Below are 21600 nucleotides of genomic sequence, written 5' to 3' on the forward strand. Positions count from 1 at the left end.
CTTTCAGATTGGTGTTTCTAGCTTCTTGGGATATATTCCTAGAAATGGGATCACTGGGTCAAATGGGAGTTCCATTTTTAGTTTTTTGAGGAAACTCCATACTGTTCTCCACAGTAGCTGTACCAGTCTCTGAACTATTGTAGGAGTCAGAGGACTAACATTTGTTCAGGCTTCAACATTAACTTCAATATCTATCTTCAGTACATTCTTTACCTCCCTATTTCATGAATAAATCCAAGGCTTAGAAACATGCCTGGCAGAGAGGAGGTATCCCAAACAAGTAAACAGACAAAAACATATTAATTGTTGCTATTGCATAAATGCATAGATTTTTTTTGGCTTATTTTAATTCTGATAAGTAATTCAGCTAACTTGATACTTTTGTTTCTACTTCCTCAGTTATTTCCGTGATCTACAAGGAAATAAATCCCAGAAGTGAGCATATATAACAGTGGTGGTTTTTACAAATTTTAAAGGCATTGATGCTCTCATTATTATGTATAAGTATAACAATTACAAAAATAAAATGAAGATGTGTTTTATTTTAAAAAGAACAGGCAAATTCCTCTTACATACCAAATCATCCAGAATTATTATAAGAGGACTCCAAATTGTTTTGAATTAACTCTTCAAACTCTGGACAAGTCAGTTCAAAACCCTCTAATTAGTAACATGATGATAAATTCATCTTTAATCTTAATTTCTTCAGAAAAATATGTCCATTTCAAAACATGTTTCCACTGATATATATATATATATATATATATATATATATATATATATATACCCACATATATACACATATACATGTATATGCATTCCTTCTCACTTAAAAATCAAAATATGCAGCTAGGACATGTTTTATTTTATTTTTTTAAATATATTTTTGTTGATTTTTAGAAAGGAAGAGAATTAGAAGCATCAATGATAAGAGAGAATCATTGATGGCTGCCACCTGCACACCCCACACTGAGGATTGAGCCTGCAACCTGAGCATGTGCCCTGAGTGGGAATTGAACTATGACCTCCTGGTTCATAGGTTGACACTCAGCCACTAAGCATGCCAGTCAGGCTATTTTTCCATAGAATACTGAAATTTTCAAATGAAAATACATTTATAATCATGAATATTAATCACACATTACAAATTGTTAGAACACATAGATCCTAAAGAAAATATCTACACCAATTCTCATTTAGTACAGGTAAAAAACAGATTCATTTGTTCTTCTAAACATTATCAGAATTTATATGTATATTTAGAATTACACTTGTGTCTTATAATACTCTAATCAACCACTAAAAATTATACAAAGTATACTCTAGAACAATAATCCAAAACTATAAAATAAAATAAAAATAATTTGGAAGAAAATATTAAGTTACTCACAGGAAGGCAAGAAAGAACTAAATGAGAACTAGAGGGAAAATGAAAACAAATAGTAAATTGACAGACCTCAGCCACAGTGTAATTACTTTACAAACAAATCACTTAAATATACAAATTAACCCAGCCAGTGTAGATCAGCAGTTGAACATAGATCTATGAAGCAGAAGGTCATGGTTTGAAATTCGTGATTGGGGGAGGGGGAGGTGTCCCTCAGCCTGGCCTGCACCCTCTTGCAATCCAGGACTCCTCAGTGGATGTTCAACTGTTGGTTTAGGCTCGATCTCTGCAGTCAGACATCCAGCAGTCAGACATCCTTCTCTTAATTCGGGACCGCTGGCTCCTAACCGCTCGCCTGCTTGCCTGATTGTCCCTAACTGCCTCTGCTTGCCTACCTAATCCCCCCTAACTGCTCACCTGCCTGCCTGATCACCCCTAACTGCCTCTGCTTTGGCCCCCGCCTCTGCAGCTTCATCCAGAAGGAAGTCCAGAATGACGTCCAGAAGATCGATTGGCTGTCTGGTCTAATTAGCATATTATGTTCTTATTATTATAGATACTCCATCAATCACAGCATAATAGATATACTATTCAAGTGCACGTGGACCATTCGCCAAAATAAACCTTACCTTGAGTCATTAAACAAACCTCAACAAATTTAAAAGAGTAGAAATCATACAGCATATGTTCTTAAGCATTATAGAATCAAACTAGAAATAAATACCAGAAAAAATAATAGAAAATTCTGTAAACATTTGAAAATTAAACAACACACTTTTAAATGATCCATTGTTAAAAGAGTAAGTCTCAAAATAAATAAATATACATAGAACTGAATGAAAATTGACATAAAAGATTAAGAGTTATTAATATTAATGGAATATACCTAAAGTAGCAATAAGGTGAACATTTATAGTACTGTATGAATATTTTAAAAGACAGGAAAGATAACAAATTAATAATCTAAGATCCTAACTCAACAAACTAGAAAAAAAGAGCTAAAAGAAACCCCTAACAAAATAAAATGACTAGAACTAGCAGGAAAGAAATAATAAAGATAGGAGAAAATACTAATGAAAATAAAAAGAGGAAAACAAGAAAGAAAATCAATAAATACAAAAATGGTTCCTAAAAAAACAATAAAACTATAAAATATTTAGAAAATAAAAATTGAAAATAGTGAATACATAAATTTTAAGTGTTAGTAATGAAATCAATGACATTACTTCAGGCCACATACTCATTAGAAAGACAACAAGGGAATACTACAAACTACTTTATACCCATAAATTTGACAACCATCAAAATGGATAAATTTCTCAAAGGCTGCAAATGACCATAATTTATCAAAAATGAAATAAACTGAATAATCACACAACCATAAAACAAATTGAATTCATAATTTAGTATCTCCTTATAAATGTATTCCCAGACTTAGATGATTTCACTGAAGAAATCTATAAATAATTAAAGGAGAATTAACACCATTTTGTACAATCTCTTCCAGAAAATAAAGGAGGGGAGAATGATCTTTAACTTACTTTTTGAAGCCCCATAGCAAAACCCCAGAAAAAAAAAAAAAGTAAAGAAGTTAGAGAAAGAAAGAAAAGTACATCCATTGTCTCTGACCTAGAAATCTCATATCTTCCACCAGCATCCATGAAGTGTGTCAAGCCAAATTCTTGGCTTATACATTGGGTAAATTCCCAGACACTTCACAATTCTTGATAGCTCTTTCCCTTCCTTCTCCCCAATGATACTTGTATTTGGAACTAGACATCATGTTGTAAGGCAGCCCAGTTCACAAAAATAGGCCATGTGTGAGTGGTCCTACGCTATAATCTTTCTATGTCCACAAATACAGCAAACATTAATAACTAGACATATGAATGAATGAGCCTTCAGATTATTTGCCGGGGTCCAACCCCAGCGGGTCCAGGGGTCCCCAAAGATGTGGACGGAGTCGGCGAAGAAGGAATGACACGGAGGCAGCATTCAGTTGATCATCATAGCCGGGTTCTCTTGTCAGGGTCTCCTGCCAAGTTCTGGTCTGGATCTCCAGTGAAGTTCTGGCTAGGATCTCCAGCCAGGTTCTGTGTCCATGTTCTCTTGCTAGGTTCTCCAGCCAGGTTCTCCAGATTCTCCAGCCAGGTTCTGTAGCCATGTTCCCTCGCTAGGTTCTCCAGCCAGGTTCTGTCCAGGTTCTCCAGCCAAGTTCAGTCACCAGGTTCTAGTCAGGTTCTCTTGCCAATTTCTGTAGTCAGGTTCAGTCCAGGATCTTTTGCCATGTTCTCTCCAGCGAAGTTCTTCTGTCTGTAGGTTCTGTGTAGGTGCTGTCTTCTTTCTGTCTCCTAAGTTCTGTGTCTTGCTGTCTTATTACATCTGTATTTATACCAGTTGATTTTAATCCTGTCAATCTCTATTACAAAGGTTAGGGCGTTTCTTATCTCCATTCCAGGGAGTAAAGATTATGTAGCTTAAGCATGATTGTTCATAGTTAAAGTGATTAATTACCCGCCTGGCACTTAGTTGAGGGGTTTTATTCCCTCCCTAACTTCAGGGAAAAATTCCTACCTGGGGAAACAACCTTTCTAGGAGAGGCATCCCCTCCCTGACTTCAGGGAAAAATTCCTACCTGGGGAAACAACCTTTCTCGGAGAGGTGACCTTGGTTAAAACACACAGCGCTAAGGGGAGCAAACATATTAAAAACAGTATGCTATATATGCCAGGTCCCTTGAAACAGCAAGGATGGACTGGCTCCCGGCAATTATTCTAACCCACAGGCTTTGAGTCTTCCATTTAAGGCTCTGAAAACATGGAACAGAAGCAAGCTTTTTGCCACTGTGCCATGTCTGAATCCCTGACCCGAAAAAATATGAGAGATGTGTGATTTTAAAGTGACTTGGTGATTTATCTTACTAAGTAATATTACATAAACATAGTAAGGAAAGTTCATTAAAAAAGAGAACCAATCCCTACCGGTTTGGCTTAGTGGATAGAGTGTCAGCCTGTGGACTGAAGGGTCCCAGGTTCGATTCTGGTCAAGGGCACGTGCCTGGGTTGCAGGCTCGATCTCCAATGGGGGGCTTGCAGGAGGCAGCCAATCAATGATTCTCTCTCATCATTGATATTTCTATCTCTCTCTGCCTCTCCCTTCCTCTCTGAAATCAATAAAAATTTATTAATGAAAGAGAATCAAACCAAACCAATTTGTTCTAATAGTTCTTGATTTATTTTATGTACATGCTGTTTTAGATGGAATTCATTTCTAAAAAACTTAGTCTTATTTTTGCTTTTGACAGTTGTTGATTCTTAGAATATTAGTAATTTGTCATATATATATTATCTTTCTTCACAGTACAAAAAGGTTTAATAGAATTATTTTGTTTCCTATTATGCGCATTAAAAATACTTATTCAAATTCATCAGTTATGAGTTTATTCTATGGGTCATGTTATAATATACTTGCCTTTACAAAAATCTCTCTCTCTCTTGCTCTCTCTCTGAGAGAAACATTAACCTACGTGGAATTTAATTGTATATTATTCACTGCATCCATGCCATCTTAGTTGAAAAAAGTAGTATTGACAATTTGTCCTCTCACAATACATTTAAAAATTAACTCAAGAAATACTTATTTTTTGCCTTCTTATCTATTGTGTGTCAGTTACTAGTTACTGTTAGGCTTTTGATAAACGACCCATCACTATTAGGCTAAACTTTACAGGAATGTTAGGCTAGAAACTTCCATGATCAGTTCATGCCTAAAACTGAACTATAGCAAGGCAAAATAAAGAAAATATTGCAATTTGAAAAGAATTAAAAACAGAAAAATTAATCTAATTAAGTCTTCAAGGCTATACTAACCATTCATCTATTAAATTTTTTTATATAATGATATATATAATTATTATATAATGATTTATATAATGATACCCTAAGATATCATTATAACAAGATTTCAATATTCTGACTCTAGAATCAGAAACATGAAACAAATTGAGTATTAAGGGATCTCTAGCCCAAGATAAATAATAATATTGGCAAGTTGAGCATTCTATGAAATAGAATATCCAAATCAATTTTGACTAGAGTCTTTTTCTATTTTTGTGTTGCTGAGTTGCTGATATGAAATATATATTTATTATATGAAGCATACCTATGGCAGTTAAATTCAGATAATGTTATCTATAACAATTTGTATTGGCTTCCTCCCAAAGCTTTTGACTTGCTCTGTATGAGAATAAATGAGAACCATATGAAAGTCAATAAGTTCTTGATAGTACATGACATTTTTTGTTCTCTCATCCTTGATTTTAGCAAACATTCCAAGGTTTTGGCTTCCATCATTGAGGGTGATAGGCTTAAAAAATGTAAGGGATTTTTTTTTTTTTTTGGCTTCAGATAACAATCCCAACTTAACACACTTCCATAAATCACTGGTGTGGAAATCTGTCATAAAATGGCACAAGAGCACTACTTTTTTCCTTGTGGTATTTGGTGTTTCCAAATTAGATTATTTGTTGAATGTTCAAGGGAGCATATTTGCTTGAAGAGTTCACCATATGTCAGACAAATCTCATGCTCTTGAAATGAAGTTCACAGAAATGAAATCAAGGGTAACTGCCTATTCCTTCCTCTACCACGGTAGTAAGAATCTAAGTAGTCCTCAGAAATAGGAAGCAGAATCACTGAGTAAAATCATGAACATTGAAAAGTGGCAAAAAGGACACTGCCCAAGATCTTAAATTAGGAATTCTGTTCATAATTGCCTTTGTATTTTATCCTCATTAGTAATATTATACTAACAGATAATAGAGTGTAGTTATTAAGAAAAAGGATCCTAGAGTTGATCTGGACTTCATCTCTTCTACTTGTTAGCAATATGATCTGGTGTGATTATTAACTCTAAGCCTCACACTATAAGGTGAATAACACACTCAGTACATAGAGTTTCCGGGAAATTATCAAGCAATTCTATTTTTTAAAAAATATATTTTTATTGATTTCAGAGAGGAAGGGAGAGGGAGAGATATAGAAACATCTATGAGAGAGAATCATTGATTGGCGGTCTCTTGCACCCCTCCACCCCCGCCCCACTAGGGATTGAGCCTGCAACCAGGACATGTGCCCTGACTGGAATCCAACTATGACCTCCTGGTTCATATGTCTATACTCATCCAGTGAGCCACACTGGTCGGGCTATGACGCAAGTTAAAAAATAAGTTTATTTGTTGTTATTGTTAACTATTGTTGCTTTTTAATTTAAGTAGAACATTATCTTCTTTCAAAAAAGGAAGGTGATAGTTCACCTAGTGGGAAAATATGATTTAATTATGACTATTTTCATTAAACTTATAACTGAGTTTTCCCAGAGAATTTCAGAGTGAGGACTTCAGTAAACCTCCAAAATCTTCATTTTATAGTGTACTAAACTCTACCACTTATTTTCCTAAATTGTGTCTAGATCCCCTGGGTCAATAGAATGTGTATCCCAGATGCCCCATAAGAAGGGTAGTTTTAGTAGGCATGTTGACATTATTTGTACAGAGTAATAGAGTATAAAGGATCAGAAAAGTTTTGGCATTTACCTTGTTAAATTTTTATAGCTAAGCTCTGGTTCAAGGGTCTACTTAAACGACTTAACTGCACTAAGAAAAATAGGAGCATTGAGACCAATGAAAAGAGTCCACAAAATTCTATGAAAATGACCCAATTCTAGCAGAAATAAGTATGTTTAATGATCCAAGATACACAACTGGAACACTGACTAGCTTTATTGACCTCAAGGAAATTCACACTTTCCCCTAGAAGGACAAAAATCCCAGGGATATCCTTCTTTATTATATTATCAAAAAATGGTTCAAATACATTTAATTCCACTTCAATTTTTGAATGCTTATTATATACTAAGCCTCGCAAAGGCCAAGGGAGCACAGTGGTTTACAAGGCACAGCTCCTGTTCAAGGTGTCCTCAGTTATAAGCAGGGATGGGGCATAAAAATAGGCAATTTCAATAAGATGATAAGTTATGCAGGATCAATTAAGAATTCTCTCAAAAACTCAGAAATTCACATTGGATCCATGTTGCCTTGTCTCTGAGAAGGCAATGAAGGGTGCTTTTATGAGTCACCACATTCCTCACTTGCTTCACTCATTTTTATAACCTGCTAGGCCCTGGAGGCATTTGTGTTTGTCAGAGGAACTACAAAATTAAATGTGCGCTAATACATTAGTCTGATTGATATTGGAGATATCAGGATTGGAGGCAGATGCATTATTTAGGACATTCCTTTATTTGGGAAATCTATACAAGTAATGAGGTTGTAGTGGGAGACAGAGAAAAGAAGTTAGCATTCTACAATGGCATATGACCTAAAATGAGATAGAGGGAAGCATGAAGGATGCCATTCTATCTGCCAGGTTAATCAAATTGTGAATCATTGTTTCTGTTAAGGATAAGCAAGAAACAGACACCAAGAAGGAATTAGACCTGCAAGATTTTTTTTGGTGGAAATGCTTAAGGAGGATTGGGACAGGGAATAAGTGAAGGCATATGGAGCTTGTAGATTGAAATACACATCTGAAACCTATGTATGGAGAGACCAAAGGAGGGAGGATTGGGTAGGAAGCTCAGACTGCTGTGGACCTCTGAGAAAAACCTCAGCCAGGATGATTAGAGCATGAGATCCAAAATCACTTATTACAAAATTCTGTCACTTGAGAGGAAATGGATGCACTTTAGTACTTTCACTATGCTCCATGTGCTGGGGTAAATTATGCTTGGGAGTTTGAAACTACAACAGCTTGGGGTTGTAGGCTAATTGCTCTTCTAGTAAGTTCTCTCTTGAAAGGAGATCTGAATAGTTCACACCGTAGAAGTATTAGAATCAAGTAAAAAGAAAAAAGTTAAAAATGGTTGTCTCTATGGAGTAAGAAATGGCTGAAGTTAGCAAGAGATTGATGATTTCCTAATAGCATTTCAGAACTATCTGTCTTTACATATTACATATGTAAGTGAAAATGACTAGTGGCAGAGGTTGCTATATAGATTCCAAAAACTTTCCCTTTCCATTTAGGCACACTACTTCTCCCACATCCTCTGCCATTAAGTACAGCAATATGATTGATCTCTAGCTAATAGAAGAAGAGAAGTGATATGTGCCACTCATAAGCAGTGCTCATAAAATCAGCCAACCACTCCCTTCAGTTTTACTGGCTGAAAGATCTTAAGGCTTCTTATACTCACCAGAAGATGGAGAGAGTATGGGATCTGAATCATTGCAAGCAAGGCCACCTGGCAACTACTTTGGGTTATTCTGTGTTTAAAATGATGGTGTTTCTTTTTTTTAAGCTGATGACATTTGGAATTTAACTATCATAGCAGCCAGAATTAACTTATGAAAGGTGGTCCAAGATAAAGATATATATACTAGCAGCCCTGTGCACGAAATTAGTGCATGGGGGTGTGTGTGTCTTCCTCACCCTGACTTGCACCCTCTCCAATCTGGGACCCCTCGAGGGATGTCTGACTGTCGGTTTAGGCCAGATCCCAGCAGTTGGACATCCCTCTTGCAATCCGGGACTGCTGGCTTCTAACCACTCACCTGTCTGCCTGCCTGATTGCCCCTAACTACTCTGCCTGTTGGCCTGATTGCCCCAACTGCCCCCCTTCCAGTCTGATCACCCCCAACTGTCCACCACCCACCTACCTAATCGCCCCTAACCTGCCTCTGCCTCGGCCCTGTCACCATGGCTTTGTCTGGAAGGATGTCTGGAAGGTCTCCTGGTCTAATTGGCATATTACCCTTTTATTAGTATATATATATATATATATATATATATATATATATATATATATATTTAATCACAAAGATATATAGATCTTTACATAGTATCAAATACACCTTTTACCTTTGAATTTTATCTTTTTCTTTATTTTTTATTGTTTATTGAGTTTAGAGACAGAGGAAGGTTGAGGGGAGAGGGAGAGGGAAGAAAGGAGGGAGGGAGAGAGAGAGAGAGTGAGAAAGAGAGAGAGAGAGAGAGAGAGAGAGAGAGAGAGAGAGAGAGAGAGAGAGACATTGAGTTTGGAGCTAAAGAAAAAAATTCAAATATATCTATTAACTTATTCAGGTTTGGCTAACACCATCAATTTAGCAAGTTCATAATGTTAAATTAACTTCTCCTTATTCCCTACTTCTTCTAGTGGTGCCATTATTCCCCAAAATACCCAGAACCTATATTTTATGGTTTACTTTGATTCCTACCTTTTGAACAATTATCATGTCAAATTGGCAAGTCCTGTTAACTCTTCCTTCTTCATGTGTCTATGCATCTATTCCTTTTTTCCAATACTATTACCACCACCCTAGAGCAGCAATTTTCAACCTTTTTCATCTCATGGCACACATAAACTAATTACTAAAATTCTTCAGCACACTAAAATATATATTATATTTTTTGCTGATCTAACAAAAAACAGGTATAATTTTGATTCATTTATACTGGATGGCTATTTTTATGTTGGCTGTTGTTACTTTTTATTTGACAATCTAAGAGAAAATAGGTCATTGTCCCTGACTAAATAGTCGGGTATTGCATGTTATTTTTTAAAATCCTCACCTGAGGATAAGTTTATTGAGTTTAGAGAGAGAGGAAGGGAGAGAGAGAGAGAGGGAGGGGGAGAGAGAGAGAGAGAGAGAGAGAGAGAGAGAGAGAGAGAGAGAGAGAAACATTGATAGGTTGCCTCCCAATAAGGATTGAAACCACAACCCAGGTATGTGCCTGGTACGGAATGGAACCCACAAGTTTTCTGGTGTATGGGACAATGTTCCAACCAACTGAGCCACCCACCAGGGCAGGTATTACGTATTTTAAAAGTTCTGTGGCTCACCAGTGCCTGCCTTGGGACACAGGTTGAAAATCACTGCTCTAGAGCAAGTGCATAGCTTCATGCCTCCAACACCAAAACAGATTTCCAATATCATTTGTTCTACTTATCCCACAGTTTTTCCCCAAATCACTTTTGCAAATAGCCACTGGCACTGGCCCCAGATAATGTTTGGATTACAGTAGCCATTATATATGGAAAGAATACAGAGTAAGAAGACTCTAATTTGAAGTAACTTTTTTTCTCTTCACTGGGGTGACCTTCGGAAGAATTCCACAACTCGATTCCATCATCTACTAAAAGGGATCTCTTCACAGGATTGCTGCAAAGATTTGGTAACTTGTAAATGGTGATCGCAAAGCACCTGTCTCATCTGAGTGCATAATGTATCTTTATTAAATGAATAAATATGTTCTTCTTTACCTATTTTCTTTTACTTAGTTAATCTGCTTACATATTATCCTTGCCTCTTCTCAACATTTTCAAATGCTATTTCTCCTTCAAGGCAAGCTCAAATCTGACATTTTTTGATCTTTCCTTACTTATTTCTACCACTATGGAAATGTGGATCACAGGTGTTATCTGGCCTTACATTGTGAGTTAGCTTTTGGGTTTTCATGTACAATGGTTTTTCTTAAAGTAGATGCACTACTTTGACTAGTTACCTACTTTCTACAAAGTATGAGGTGTTTTTTAGAGTGTTTTCTGAAATTGTGGTTGTTTGTTTTTTATTTGTTTTATTTAGCCTGTTCAGAATTCCTTCCTTTTTTCATAAATGATACTCTGGCTTTTTGACATAACCTACTCTGACACCTCTAAACCCTTTGGGTCAATGATTCCACATAACCACACCCACTACATCCAAGAGCATAACATGAATCCCTGCTCACTAAAGGAGAAAAAAGAAACAGAAGCACATTCTTCATGACTTATATAAATTTCATTATTTTGTTGTTTAAATAAGCACAAATTTTAATAATATATTTAAAAGTTTCAAAGACCACTTCTGTATTTCAATCTGTAAAAAATATTTTCATTATGTTTATTATAAAAATATAAATGTTCCCACTACAAATCATTTTACATTAGTAAGAGGCCATCTACATTGTACAACATAAACTAAATGAGTAATGTTTTGAAAAGACAAGTTTAAAGTAAGTACATATTTTCAATCATATCACATTTATACATGGTTTTGTTGATACTTAGTACAGAATAATCTGGGCAAGGTACCAGAAATAAATAATATATGTAAATCAAGTTTACGATACAAAACAGATAATATGATACATATCATTGTATGGAGATATGGTTTCATGTTTATGGAAAGTCAATGCAGTTCCTGTACAAAGAGATGGCCATCAGCATCTAGTACCTCTACTGCACAGTTAAGAATCGTACACTGTTATGTTTACATATGTACAGGATAAGAATTGTGTAAAGTAAATGTATAAGAGGTCGGGTAGAAAAATAGTGAACAAAATGAAGAGCAATATACTGTGTATATGACTTCTGCTTTCAAATGGAGACCATAGCCAAAATAACAATCCTCAACTTCTAGTAGTTCATGAAATGCACAGATTTCGTTGAGTATGCTCAGAATACAAAAGTAAATGCTTGTTTGGGATAAAATGAGATTAAAGCCAGAATTAGGTTTCAGTCTAACATTCCACAACATAAAAGTGGTTTTAGCTGCTTCTAGGCTTAAGTTAAATTTGTAATTAATGTTATCATTGCATATAACTTTATAAAAATTCATGCTCTTATATATCCAATATAAAATTCTAGTTGGATGATTTGACTGTAAGGATTATTGCCAAATTTAAGAAATAATCTCATATGTGAAGGAACACAACCTAAGCCTTATTACAGTAAACTTACAACATATTAGCACTTGTGAATTTTGATCTGATTGTAAGCTATATAATGTTCTATTTTGCATAAAAACATAAAGTTTGCAGTATTGTTTTATCCATTGTATTCTTATGACATATGCATTTATTATCCTCATAAAGTGATCATATCAGCATTAGAAGATATAGATAGAATGTTTTAGTGGCTAGATCTATACCAGGTACAGCTTTTCAAATATTACTGATTATGCTCATATTTGACCTTTATGAAATAGTAAGTCTAAGTTCCCACAATGAGAGATCTCTCCACTGCCTACAGATTTTGAATCATTTGCTAGATAACCATTTTATGTATTTCAAAAATAAAACTGTTTTTGTAAAGTAGTTTAATGCTTCTAATTTATACACCAACATTACAACAGGTGCATTTCAGTGAAAGACTCTTTAAGATAACAATACCTGCTATAGATTATTACAAAGTTTAGTTAATTAAACTAAACTCCCATGATTCAGATGAGTAGTTTAGTTATAATCATTAGCTAAAAACAGCTCAGCAATTATAACCTAAGATATTGAGTGACATTTCAGAGCCTGCCAGAAAGTGACTGCTTTTTACTTATGCATTGGCCAACAGGCTGTGTTGCCAATTAATGCAGCAATTGAAATAGGATTCCAATTATTTACAGTGTAGCTATTCTCTATTCAGGAGCTCTAACTTAGCTTCTTTACCAATGAATGGTTTCCTAAACACCAGAATAGGGCAGGTATGCCATTGAGAACCCATTACTTACAAGCCAGTATATTACACTAAATTAGGAGCATACAGTTTATACTAAATGGAGAGACAAAAATATGTGAGATAATTCAGACTGTGAGAGATTTGGTTAGTGAATGAACAGGGAAATTGATTTGGTTTCTATATATACATGGATGTTTTGAAAATCTGGAAAGAAACCCATAATTCCCTATGTTTAGTTTTCCATGTTTCCTACTGCTGACAATTTGAGAGAGCATTTGGCACTTGGCTGTAACAAATCCAAATTAAATCATTGAGGCATAAATAGAAAACAATAAAAACAATTAGAAAGAAAATAAATATGTACTTTTCTTCAAAATTAAGACACATTTTACATGATAATTCTTAACAAAGCTAATAATTATAAACGTATGGTACTTAAAACAGCTACAAACTTTATATGCTTTTTAACAGATAAAAGAGAATAATACAATGAAAAGGTAGTAAATATGGCCAGATAGTTTGAGGTATAAATTCCTCTGTTTTTCTTGCTTTTAAAGAAAAAAAAAATACCTGTTACAGATTTCTTCTGTGTAGAAAAATATCACAAGTCTTTTCCTTTGTGGCTAGTAGTGAACAGAGCCATTATGTTCATTTTGTTATTTCACTTGTTTTGCTTTTATAATAGTCAGTATATGATCCATGGCTCTAGGCTAGCTCTTCGTCATTTCATGCTGAAGAATTTTAATTTCATCCATCAACTAATATAAAAAATCAATTGCAAAACAAAATAACACCCACCCACTAATCCACTTAATGATATGGGAAAATAAAGAGTTTTTAATTCCATTTTAAGGCATTTGTACTCATATATGAGTGTCTTATAGGGCTTGAAACTTCCACCAGTATCTCCCGACTTATCATCTGTCTGCAGAGTGATGCTACATCTTCCATAGCCACCACTCCCTTTGAGAAATAGCCCTTTACACTGGAACTGGACCATTCTTTGATTGTGTTTCTAGAGCTTTAATGCTACTGATGATCTTCTTCTGTGGCCCAACCACAGTGACACCAACCTTTTTCATGTCACTGTAAAAAAAAAAAAAAAAAAATTTGATGAGAATCATGCTTTCCTGGATAATATGTAAGCATGAGATTTTCAGTTAGCAAAGCTTGCAAAATCATCCATCTTAGTGGTTTGGACGTAATTTTTATTTTTACATCATCAATATATAGTATCCTGGCCATTTCACCTCTAATATTGTAGAAGAATATAAATGTTATATAAATGGGTTCAATAGTGTCCCCTCAAAATTTATGTCCACCCAAAACTACAATAGGCTCTTGGTGTATGTAATTAAGACAAAGATCAAGATGAGATAATACTGGGTTAGGGTGGACTCTAAATCTAGTGAGACTATTCTTATTAGAGTCAGAAAAGGACACGCAGTGACAAAGAAGAGATACATGTGTAGATGGAAGCAGAGATTGGAGTTATGTTGCCATAAGCCAAGGAATGCTGGGATTCACCAGAAGCCGGAAGAAGTAAGGAAGAATTTGCCCTTGGGGACTTGTAGCCCTGCTAACATCTTGATTTCTGACTTCTGGACTCCAGAAATGTGAGAAAACAAATTTTGGTTGTTTAAGCCAATATCTTTGTGGTAATTTGCTATGACAGCCCTAGGACACTGAGATAGATGGTCACACATTCTTTGTAGGGGCATTATCCCATTCCCTTGAATCTGGGCCAGCTCCAGGACTACTTTGATTGACAGAGTATGTCAGAAGTGACACTGTGTCAGTTTCTACACTCGGGTATTCAGAAACTGCCAGATTCAACTTCTTTTCCCTTGGGACACTCTCTCTGGACATCAAAGTGCCATATATGAAGTCTAACTACCCTCAGACATTGGAGAGGCCGGCTGAAAGTACTTAGCCTGCAGTCTCCGCTGTGTAGCTATGTGCACCATGTGACAGGAATGAAACCATCTCAGCCCTCCAGACAAGGCCATATTTCTGTTGGATGAATACTTCAGTCAGCGCTGACACTACAGCAGAAAACCTTCCTGTCTAGGTCTGTCCAAATTTATAACCCATGGCATTGTGATAGGCAAGAAAATTGTTGTTTTGGTCTTTAAGTTTTAAAACAGTTTGTTGTCAGCCATAGATAACTGGAACAATTTCTTAAAAGTAGAAAAAATTATAAGAATTTATTTCTATCAAAGTTAATAAATTTAAAATAGTTTAAACTCAGAAACCAGACATAAAATGAAGATTATAGAACAAAAAAAAGTCATTAAGAAAAAAATGTTATATGAACATGTGCAAATAATTAATTAAATAGTCTTGACTCAAGTAATTATTTCATATATTCACCTCTTTCAGATATTGACTCAAACTGCCCCATCTCATGAGATCTTCCTGACCCTTCTATTTAATATAGTAAAACCTCTCTATATTCATACCTTCACTTCATAATTTATTTTCTTCCAAACATTTTTACTGTTCAGCATATTACCTTTCTTTCTAATTTATTTTCTTAATTCTCTATTTTACTCCACAAGAATGTGAATTTCATACAAATAGGCATTCTTGTTGGTTTTGTACGCTGCTTATCAACCACACTCTGAATAATGGTTACCATTTAGTAGGGGCTCAATATGTTCTTACTAAAGAATAAATCAATAGTCCAAAATACAGTTATCTGGGGAAATTGATAGAGGAGTAAAGTATCACTTGTCAAAGAGACCCAGGCAAATTGAGAATGTTAAGAAGAAAACTCTCTCTCTCTCTCTCTCTCTCTCTCTCTCTCTCTCTCTCTCTCTATCCCTCTTTCTCTCTCTCTCTCTCTTTCTCTCTCTCTCTCTCTCTCTCTCTCTCTCTCTCTCTCTCTCTCTCTCTCTCTCTCTCTCTCTCTCTTCTCGCACGCGCACATGGAGCACCTTTATATTGAGCCTAAAGGAAAGAATGAGAAATTGGGACTTTCAACTTCAACTACATAGTAATGGAATAATGATTCCTTAAGAAATGAGTTCCCAAGCAGTAAAGCTGGACAAGTAGAAAATAGGTAACAATTTAAGAAACAATTTAGGTGATAATTAATTATTTCCTGCATAAAATTAACCAAGACTGGTTGCATGCTTATCACCTGAGCTGGCAATGAAGTTTCTGATGATCTACAGGTCACTACCCTGATGCCATTCAAGGGGCTGATAAATTTTCTATGGACACCTTGTGTTTTCCCCAAGGTCCTCTCTGATCATACTCTTCAGCTGCCTTGCTTCACCAGGAAGGCTAGTGGGAAGTGACATCAAACTTGTCACTCTTCATGTAACTGTGGATAATGAAACCTTCACTTAGAGAATATAAGCTGTTTGCATTGATCCCCACTTTTGAAAGAAAATGCATTCCTTGGGGGATTTTGATTCTTTATATACCTTCAAAATGAGCAACAAACATTTCCATCCTAGTCTCCAAATTATTTCAAAGTCAGGTTATGAATATACAGCCAGAAAACAGGGAGGATATAAATATATGTGTACAAATCAATAGATCCTGTCTCTTTTTATATTTCTTTTAGCATCTTTCTTCCAATTCTATATCATATTTTTATGACTTGCTAATATTTATCTCTTCCTTTTCTCTTTTTTTAAAAGCTCAAAAAAGATAATAATGGATAGCAGAAAAAAAAGAATGTTTCGAGGTCGAATACTAATTTCCTGAGCTCTTTGAGAAATGTAGGCACAATGACAGAATAATATGACGCAGTGCCATGCTGTGGCTCTTGGCTCTGACCTGCCTCTGGAGCACCTGGACCTCAGCAGCCAGGAAAAATCAGATGCTGAGCATTCACAGAACTCTCTGAAGGGCCAGCCCAACTCTGGGGCTCTTGATTCAGTAGGAAGGACTGTATGTTCCAAGCTCACGCCTCAAGAAATCTTCATAAAACTTTAAGATTCCATGTCTCAGAATCTAATATAAGCAACATTTTAATAATAAACATAATTTTATGTTTAATGCCAAGGATTATATTGGAAAAGAGAATTAAAGCAATAATCCCTTTAAGTTATGCTTTAGCTTGGGTTTTTTTTGGACTCTCCACTCTCTCTACCTCCTCCATAATGTCTTCTACCCACTACCTTGCTATGTACAAAATTGTTCTAAACATACAGCTGCTATAGTCTCAATAACACTCCCCACATGCTTATATCATCTTGACTACCCTGTTCAGAAGGGCAGTGGATAAGTTCAAGACCACAGGTCAACTCAAGATTGAGACCAGAGGTTAATGAGCTATATGGTACTTCAAAGGCAAAAGGATAGGTGATGACACTTGGAAAATGGCCTCCAAGAGTACAGGATAATGACATGTTGCAATGAATCTGCCTAATATTCATTACACACACTTTATTCTCTCTCCAGAGTCTATGGTCACTTTTTCCCCCTTTCTCATTCTCTCTTCCCTTCTTACCTTAACCTTCTGAAATCTATCTTACGGTATTAAATAATATTTTAAAATATATGTTATATATACTGAATTGAATTGCATATTTTCTGTATTTCATCTGAAAATGAAATGACTTGAGTAGCTTGCTGTAAATGAAATCCTGAACTAACTGAAACAAGTTAATATTTAAGTTTGAAGCCCCATTGAACTTCTGTGATTTGATAGTATGGATAGAAAAAATAATTTAATGTCCTTTTTTAGTTATCACTATCTTATTTTAGAAGACTCTCTGGAGTTATTTAATCAAGGGAATAATTTCTTAATTGAGTCTGAATGGCACAAAGAAAATAAGGATTGAAAGAAATCAAATTCAAACAATAAACTTAAGACTGAAAAAAGGATGAAATACTGGGTTAAATATTTTAAAGGATTTAAGATATCAATGTTGCCTCATTAGAATTCCCCAAATAATTAGTGTATTAAATGTTTTTTTTTTTAATTCTAATTTTTGTAGTATAAACTATGGGCAGGAGGTACACCACACTGAGATCTAAGAAATAATTCTTTTCAAGGAATTTCAGGCCAATAGATCTTAATTCTATCTTGTTCCTGAGTTCAGGAGAAAGGACAGCAGAAAGATAACTGTGGAGTTTGAAATGCAGAGAGATCTGAAACCATGTGACTCAGTGTGAAGAACAAACCTGAAAGAGTTGAGTCTCAGGAAAGTCCGTTTTCATCTTGAACGTACAGATTGTTTAAATAATAATAATAACTATCAAGTGAAAACGTTCTAACCAGCAAAAAAGAGCTTTCTGTCCAACACTGTATGGTTGAGACAAATATATCTCTCAATTGGAAATGTAACAAATGCTGCCACTTCCACCTTTTTAAGCAAATAGCTTTCTTAACATATTCACAACTTACAATGTCTGACAATATTTAAATTGTGAGCTGGCAGTTAATCATTATTAACAATGTTCTGCCTCATCCACTTCATTATTTAAAAGTTATTAAGTGTTGATATTTTATTGAAAATACACATTTATAAAATGTTGCCTTTGAAAATCTGGCAATGGTGCGGAAATATTCAACTGTGTTTGCTCTCCCCTATGCTTCTGTGCCCCAAAGCAGGTGTCTTGCATATCATAACCCCAACTGTTTATATTAATAAAATAAGAATTAAAATATTTAAATATATTACTATATCCTGTGATTGTGTATGATCAAAATAACTACTACTGAAAGTCAAAGCATGTTGCAGATTGAGTCAGAAGTCTATTCAATAAACAGTGAATTTCCCTTTAAACAGGAATACCAACACAGGTTAAATAGACTAGAATAAGCAATTTCTTCAGAACAATTCTCCTCTTCCATAGTAATAAATGAGGTCCTTTTGTGACTTGTTGTGTTTCTGATTGGAATATTATGCCATGAATGATCTTCTTTACCTACTTACTAGGCACTTATATCTCTACTAATTGCACTGCACATTCCTTTTTGATAGCTCATCTGTAGCTTTCCACATTGGCTTTGTTTAAATGTTTAACAAGATGATAATAAAAGTTTTAAATATTCAACAATATTTAAATATTCAACAATATTCAAATATTCAACAATATTTAAATATTCAAATATGGTAAGAGAGGTTAACGTAAAGGAAATAGAGGGCAACAAAGAGATTGTTTTAAGAGACAAAGATGAAAGATATAAGATTCTGAAACAAAGATGGACACAGTTTGCAAACAAACTGTACAAGCTACAAAACTATGTATAAGTTGGTGTATCTGGCCAACACAAAAACTTTTTCTTTTGGAACAGTTCTCTATTTTACCCTCAGAAAAAGGCTCCTAGAACCAAGTTCATGCCATCTTACTTCACCTCTTTTGAACAGAAATAGTTTTATAATGGAAAACATATGACTTTGAAGGTGTCATATACAAGTAGCACTGAGCCCATCCAAATGTTCTTTTGAGGGCTTGGGGTTAAGAGAGCTGGGCCCTAGTCAGTTGAGTAGCAAACTAAGATTGCATGACTGAGGGCTGAGAAAGCCATTTTTATCTAGGGTCATGGGAGTGCAGCAAAAGTCACTGTGCAGAAAAAGAAAAGAATGATGTAGGTTACATTAAGAAATGAAGTAAATTGACTCTCACTCACAGAGAAAAGAATATGGCTTCTAGTTCTTTACTGCCAGCTCTCAGTTACCTTAGCTTGTGAACAAAGATGACAGTTATTGACTAGTCACTGGATTCACATGGTAAACCCCCTTCCGTTAAGCCCATGTGTTTCCCCAGCCAAAGAATTGCTATTATCCAAAGATCTCTGTCTAAGAAATTCATCATATTATATTTAATTATTATTGCCTTTTAACGCATCAAACCATATAAACTATTTATATTGTTTTTCCAAGCTGAATATAAGCTTTTTAAGGAAAACAATAAAGTAATACCTTAAACTTATTTGTAACTTCATTTGCAAAGATGAAATCCTTCATAGACTCAATCATAGATGGTGGTATGCTTATTTAGCAGCTGTGAAAGCTGCTTCTGACTTTAGCATGTCTCCCTGTATACCAGCTTACCCACTTAAATTTTTCTTTTCCATTTCCACAGAAACTAGGTTTTGTTAAAAGTAACAGAAAACACAAAATCATCATGCCCTATCTGCTCATGTTTTTAGTTAAGGGCTTGGGTCTGTGTATCTGTTGGTATAACTGAAGGAAGAAGACACACCAATACACATAAACCCAAAAGGTGTTATTTATAAAGAGAGAGACCCAGGAACCAGTTCAGTGGTTACAGGGAACAGTAAGTAACTCAGAGGTTCAACTAATATTTATAACACATTAATCCAAAACATGTATGCTCAGTAGAAAGTTTAGAATCATTCAGTCTTCTTAAAAACTTTTTCTTACTCTGTAGAAATCTTGGCTATGGTGTCACAAGAACTGTATTCCACGCCTGTGAAGATTTCTTTGCACTGTGCTGTTCGAACACCATTAAGCCAGTCACTTGTTGTGCGGAAGGTAGTGATGTCGACATTGCTTTGGTCCAGAAGAAGGTTTGATGGCCTGCAAGAAAAGTAAATATCAAAGGGAGAGAGGACAGGAGTCAACAGAGTTTCTGAATGTCAAGATTTGACACCTTTTTAAATCACTGAAACTTGGCCAATGAAATGCATAAATATGTCCATACATACGTTACTAATTTAATTCATTTAACCATTAGCAAAGATGATCTTAATTTAGGATACAATTATTACAAACATGATGCACTGAATAAGTTATTGTCTACTTTAATGATGGGTTTGGTTTTCCATATTAAATCCTGACCATTGTTCAGGTTACTGCCTGTCTAAACGACAGTTTGGACAACATAAACTATACTTATAGCAAGACACAAAGTCAGCACAGATTTAAATAATGTCACAAATGTCATTAAAACTAACAAAAGAGTGGAAAGCAGTGATGAGTAACAAATGAAATCATTGCATGTGTGACAACACCAAAAGGAGAGTTCATTATATATATTGAGTTATACTTGTATATGTAGAGTTCAATATATATATATATATATATATATATATATATATAATGTATATGTGTATATATATATACAGTATGTATATATATATACATATATATAGTATATATATCCATTACCTATCTACATGCTATATATATATATATATATATATATATATATATATATGAGAGAGAGAGAGAGAGAGAATGGAATAATGAATAATAAAAAGAGAGAGACTTTTTCCATCCTACTTATGTCACTAAATATGATATGATTTCACTCATATGTGGGATCTAAAATAGAAAGTAAAAAACAAGACAAAAAAACAAAAACTCATAGACACAGAGAACAGTATGGTGGTTACCAAAGTGATAGGAGGTTACAGGAGAGGTAGAGGAGGCTAAAGAGGGTTTAATATATAGTGATGGAAGCAGACTTAACTTTAGGTGGTGAACACACAATGCAATATACGTATCATGTATTATTAGAATTGTACACTTGAAACCTATATAATCTTATTAATCAATGTCATCCCAATAAATTTAATAAAATTAAAAAAAGAAATTAATTGACTGTTACTGTGATTTGTATTGCACAATATAATCAGCATTAAGAAGACTTTCGAGCCCAGCCATTGTGGATCAGTGGTTGAGTGTTGACCCATGCACCAAGAGGTTGCCGGTTCGATTCTGGGACAGGGCACTTGCCCTGGCTGCAGGTTTCATCCATATTGGGGGGTGTGCAGGAGGCAGCCAATCAGT

General features: G+C 35.0%; 1 protein-coding gene across 1 annotated transcript in view; it reads right to left on the reverse strand.

Moving 5' to 3' along the window:
- Window positions 1-13854: 13854 nt before the first annotated feature.
- Window positions 13855-21600, reverse strand: part of EPHA3 (EPH receptor A3) — a gene marked incomplete at both ends in the record, with an annotated part of 366360 nt that continues 358614 nt past the window's right edge. Inside the window, 2 exons of the mRNA XM_081088476.1 lie at window positions 13855-13960; window positions 20230-20385. Coding sequence (XP_080944602.1) covers window positions 13855-13960; window positions 20230-20385 — 262 coding nt within the window. The remainder of the gene's footprint in view (window positions 13961-20229; window positions 20386-21600) is intronic.

Source organism: Myotis nattereri, assembly GCF_964212035.1.
Source record: "Myotis nattereri genome assembly, chromosome: 3".
NCBI lineage: Eukaryota > Metazoa > Chordata > Mammalia > Chiroptera > Vespertilionidae > Myotis > Myotis nattereri.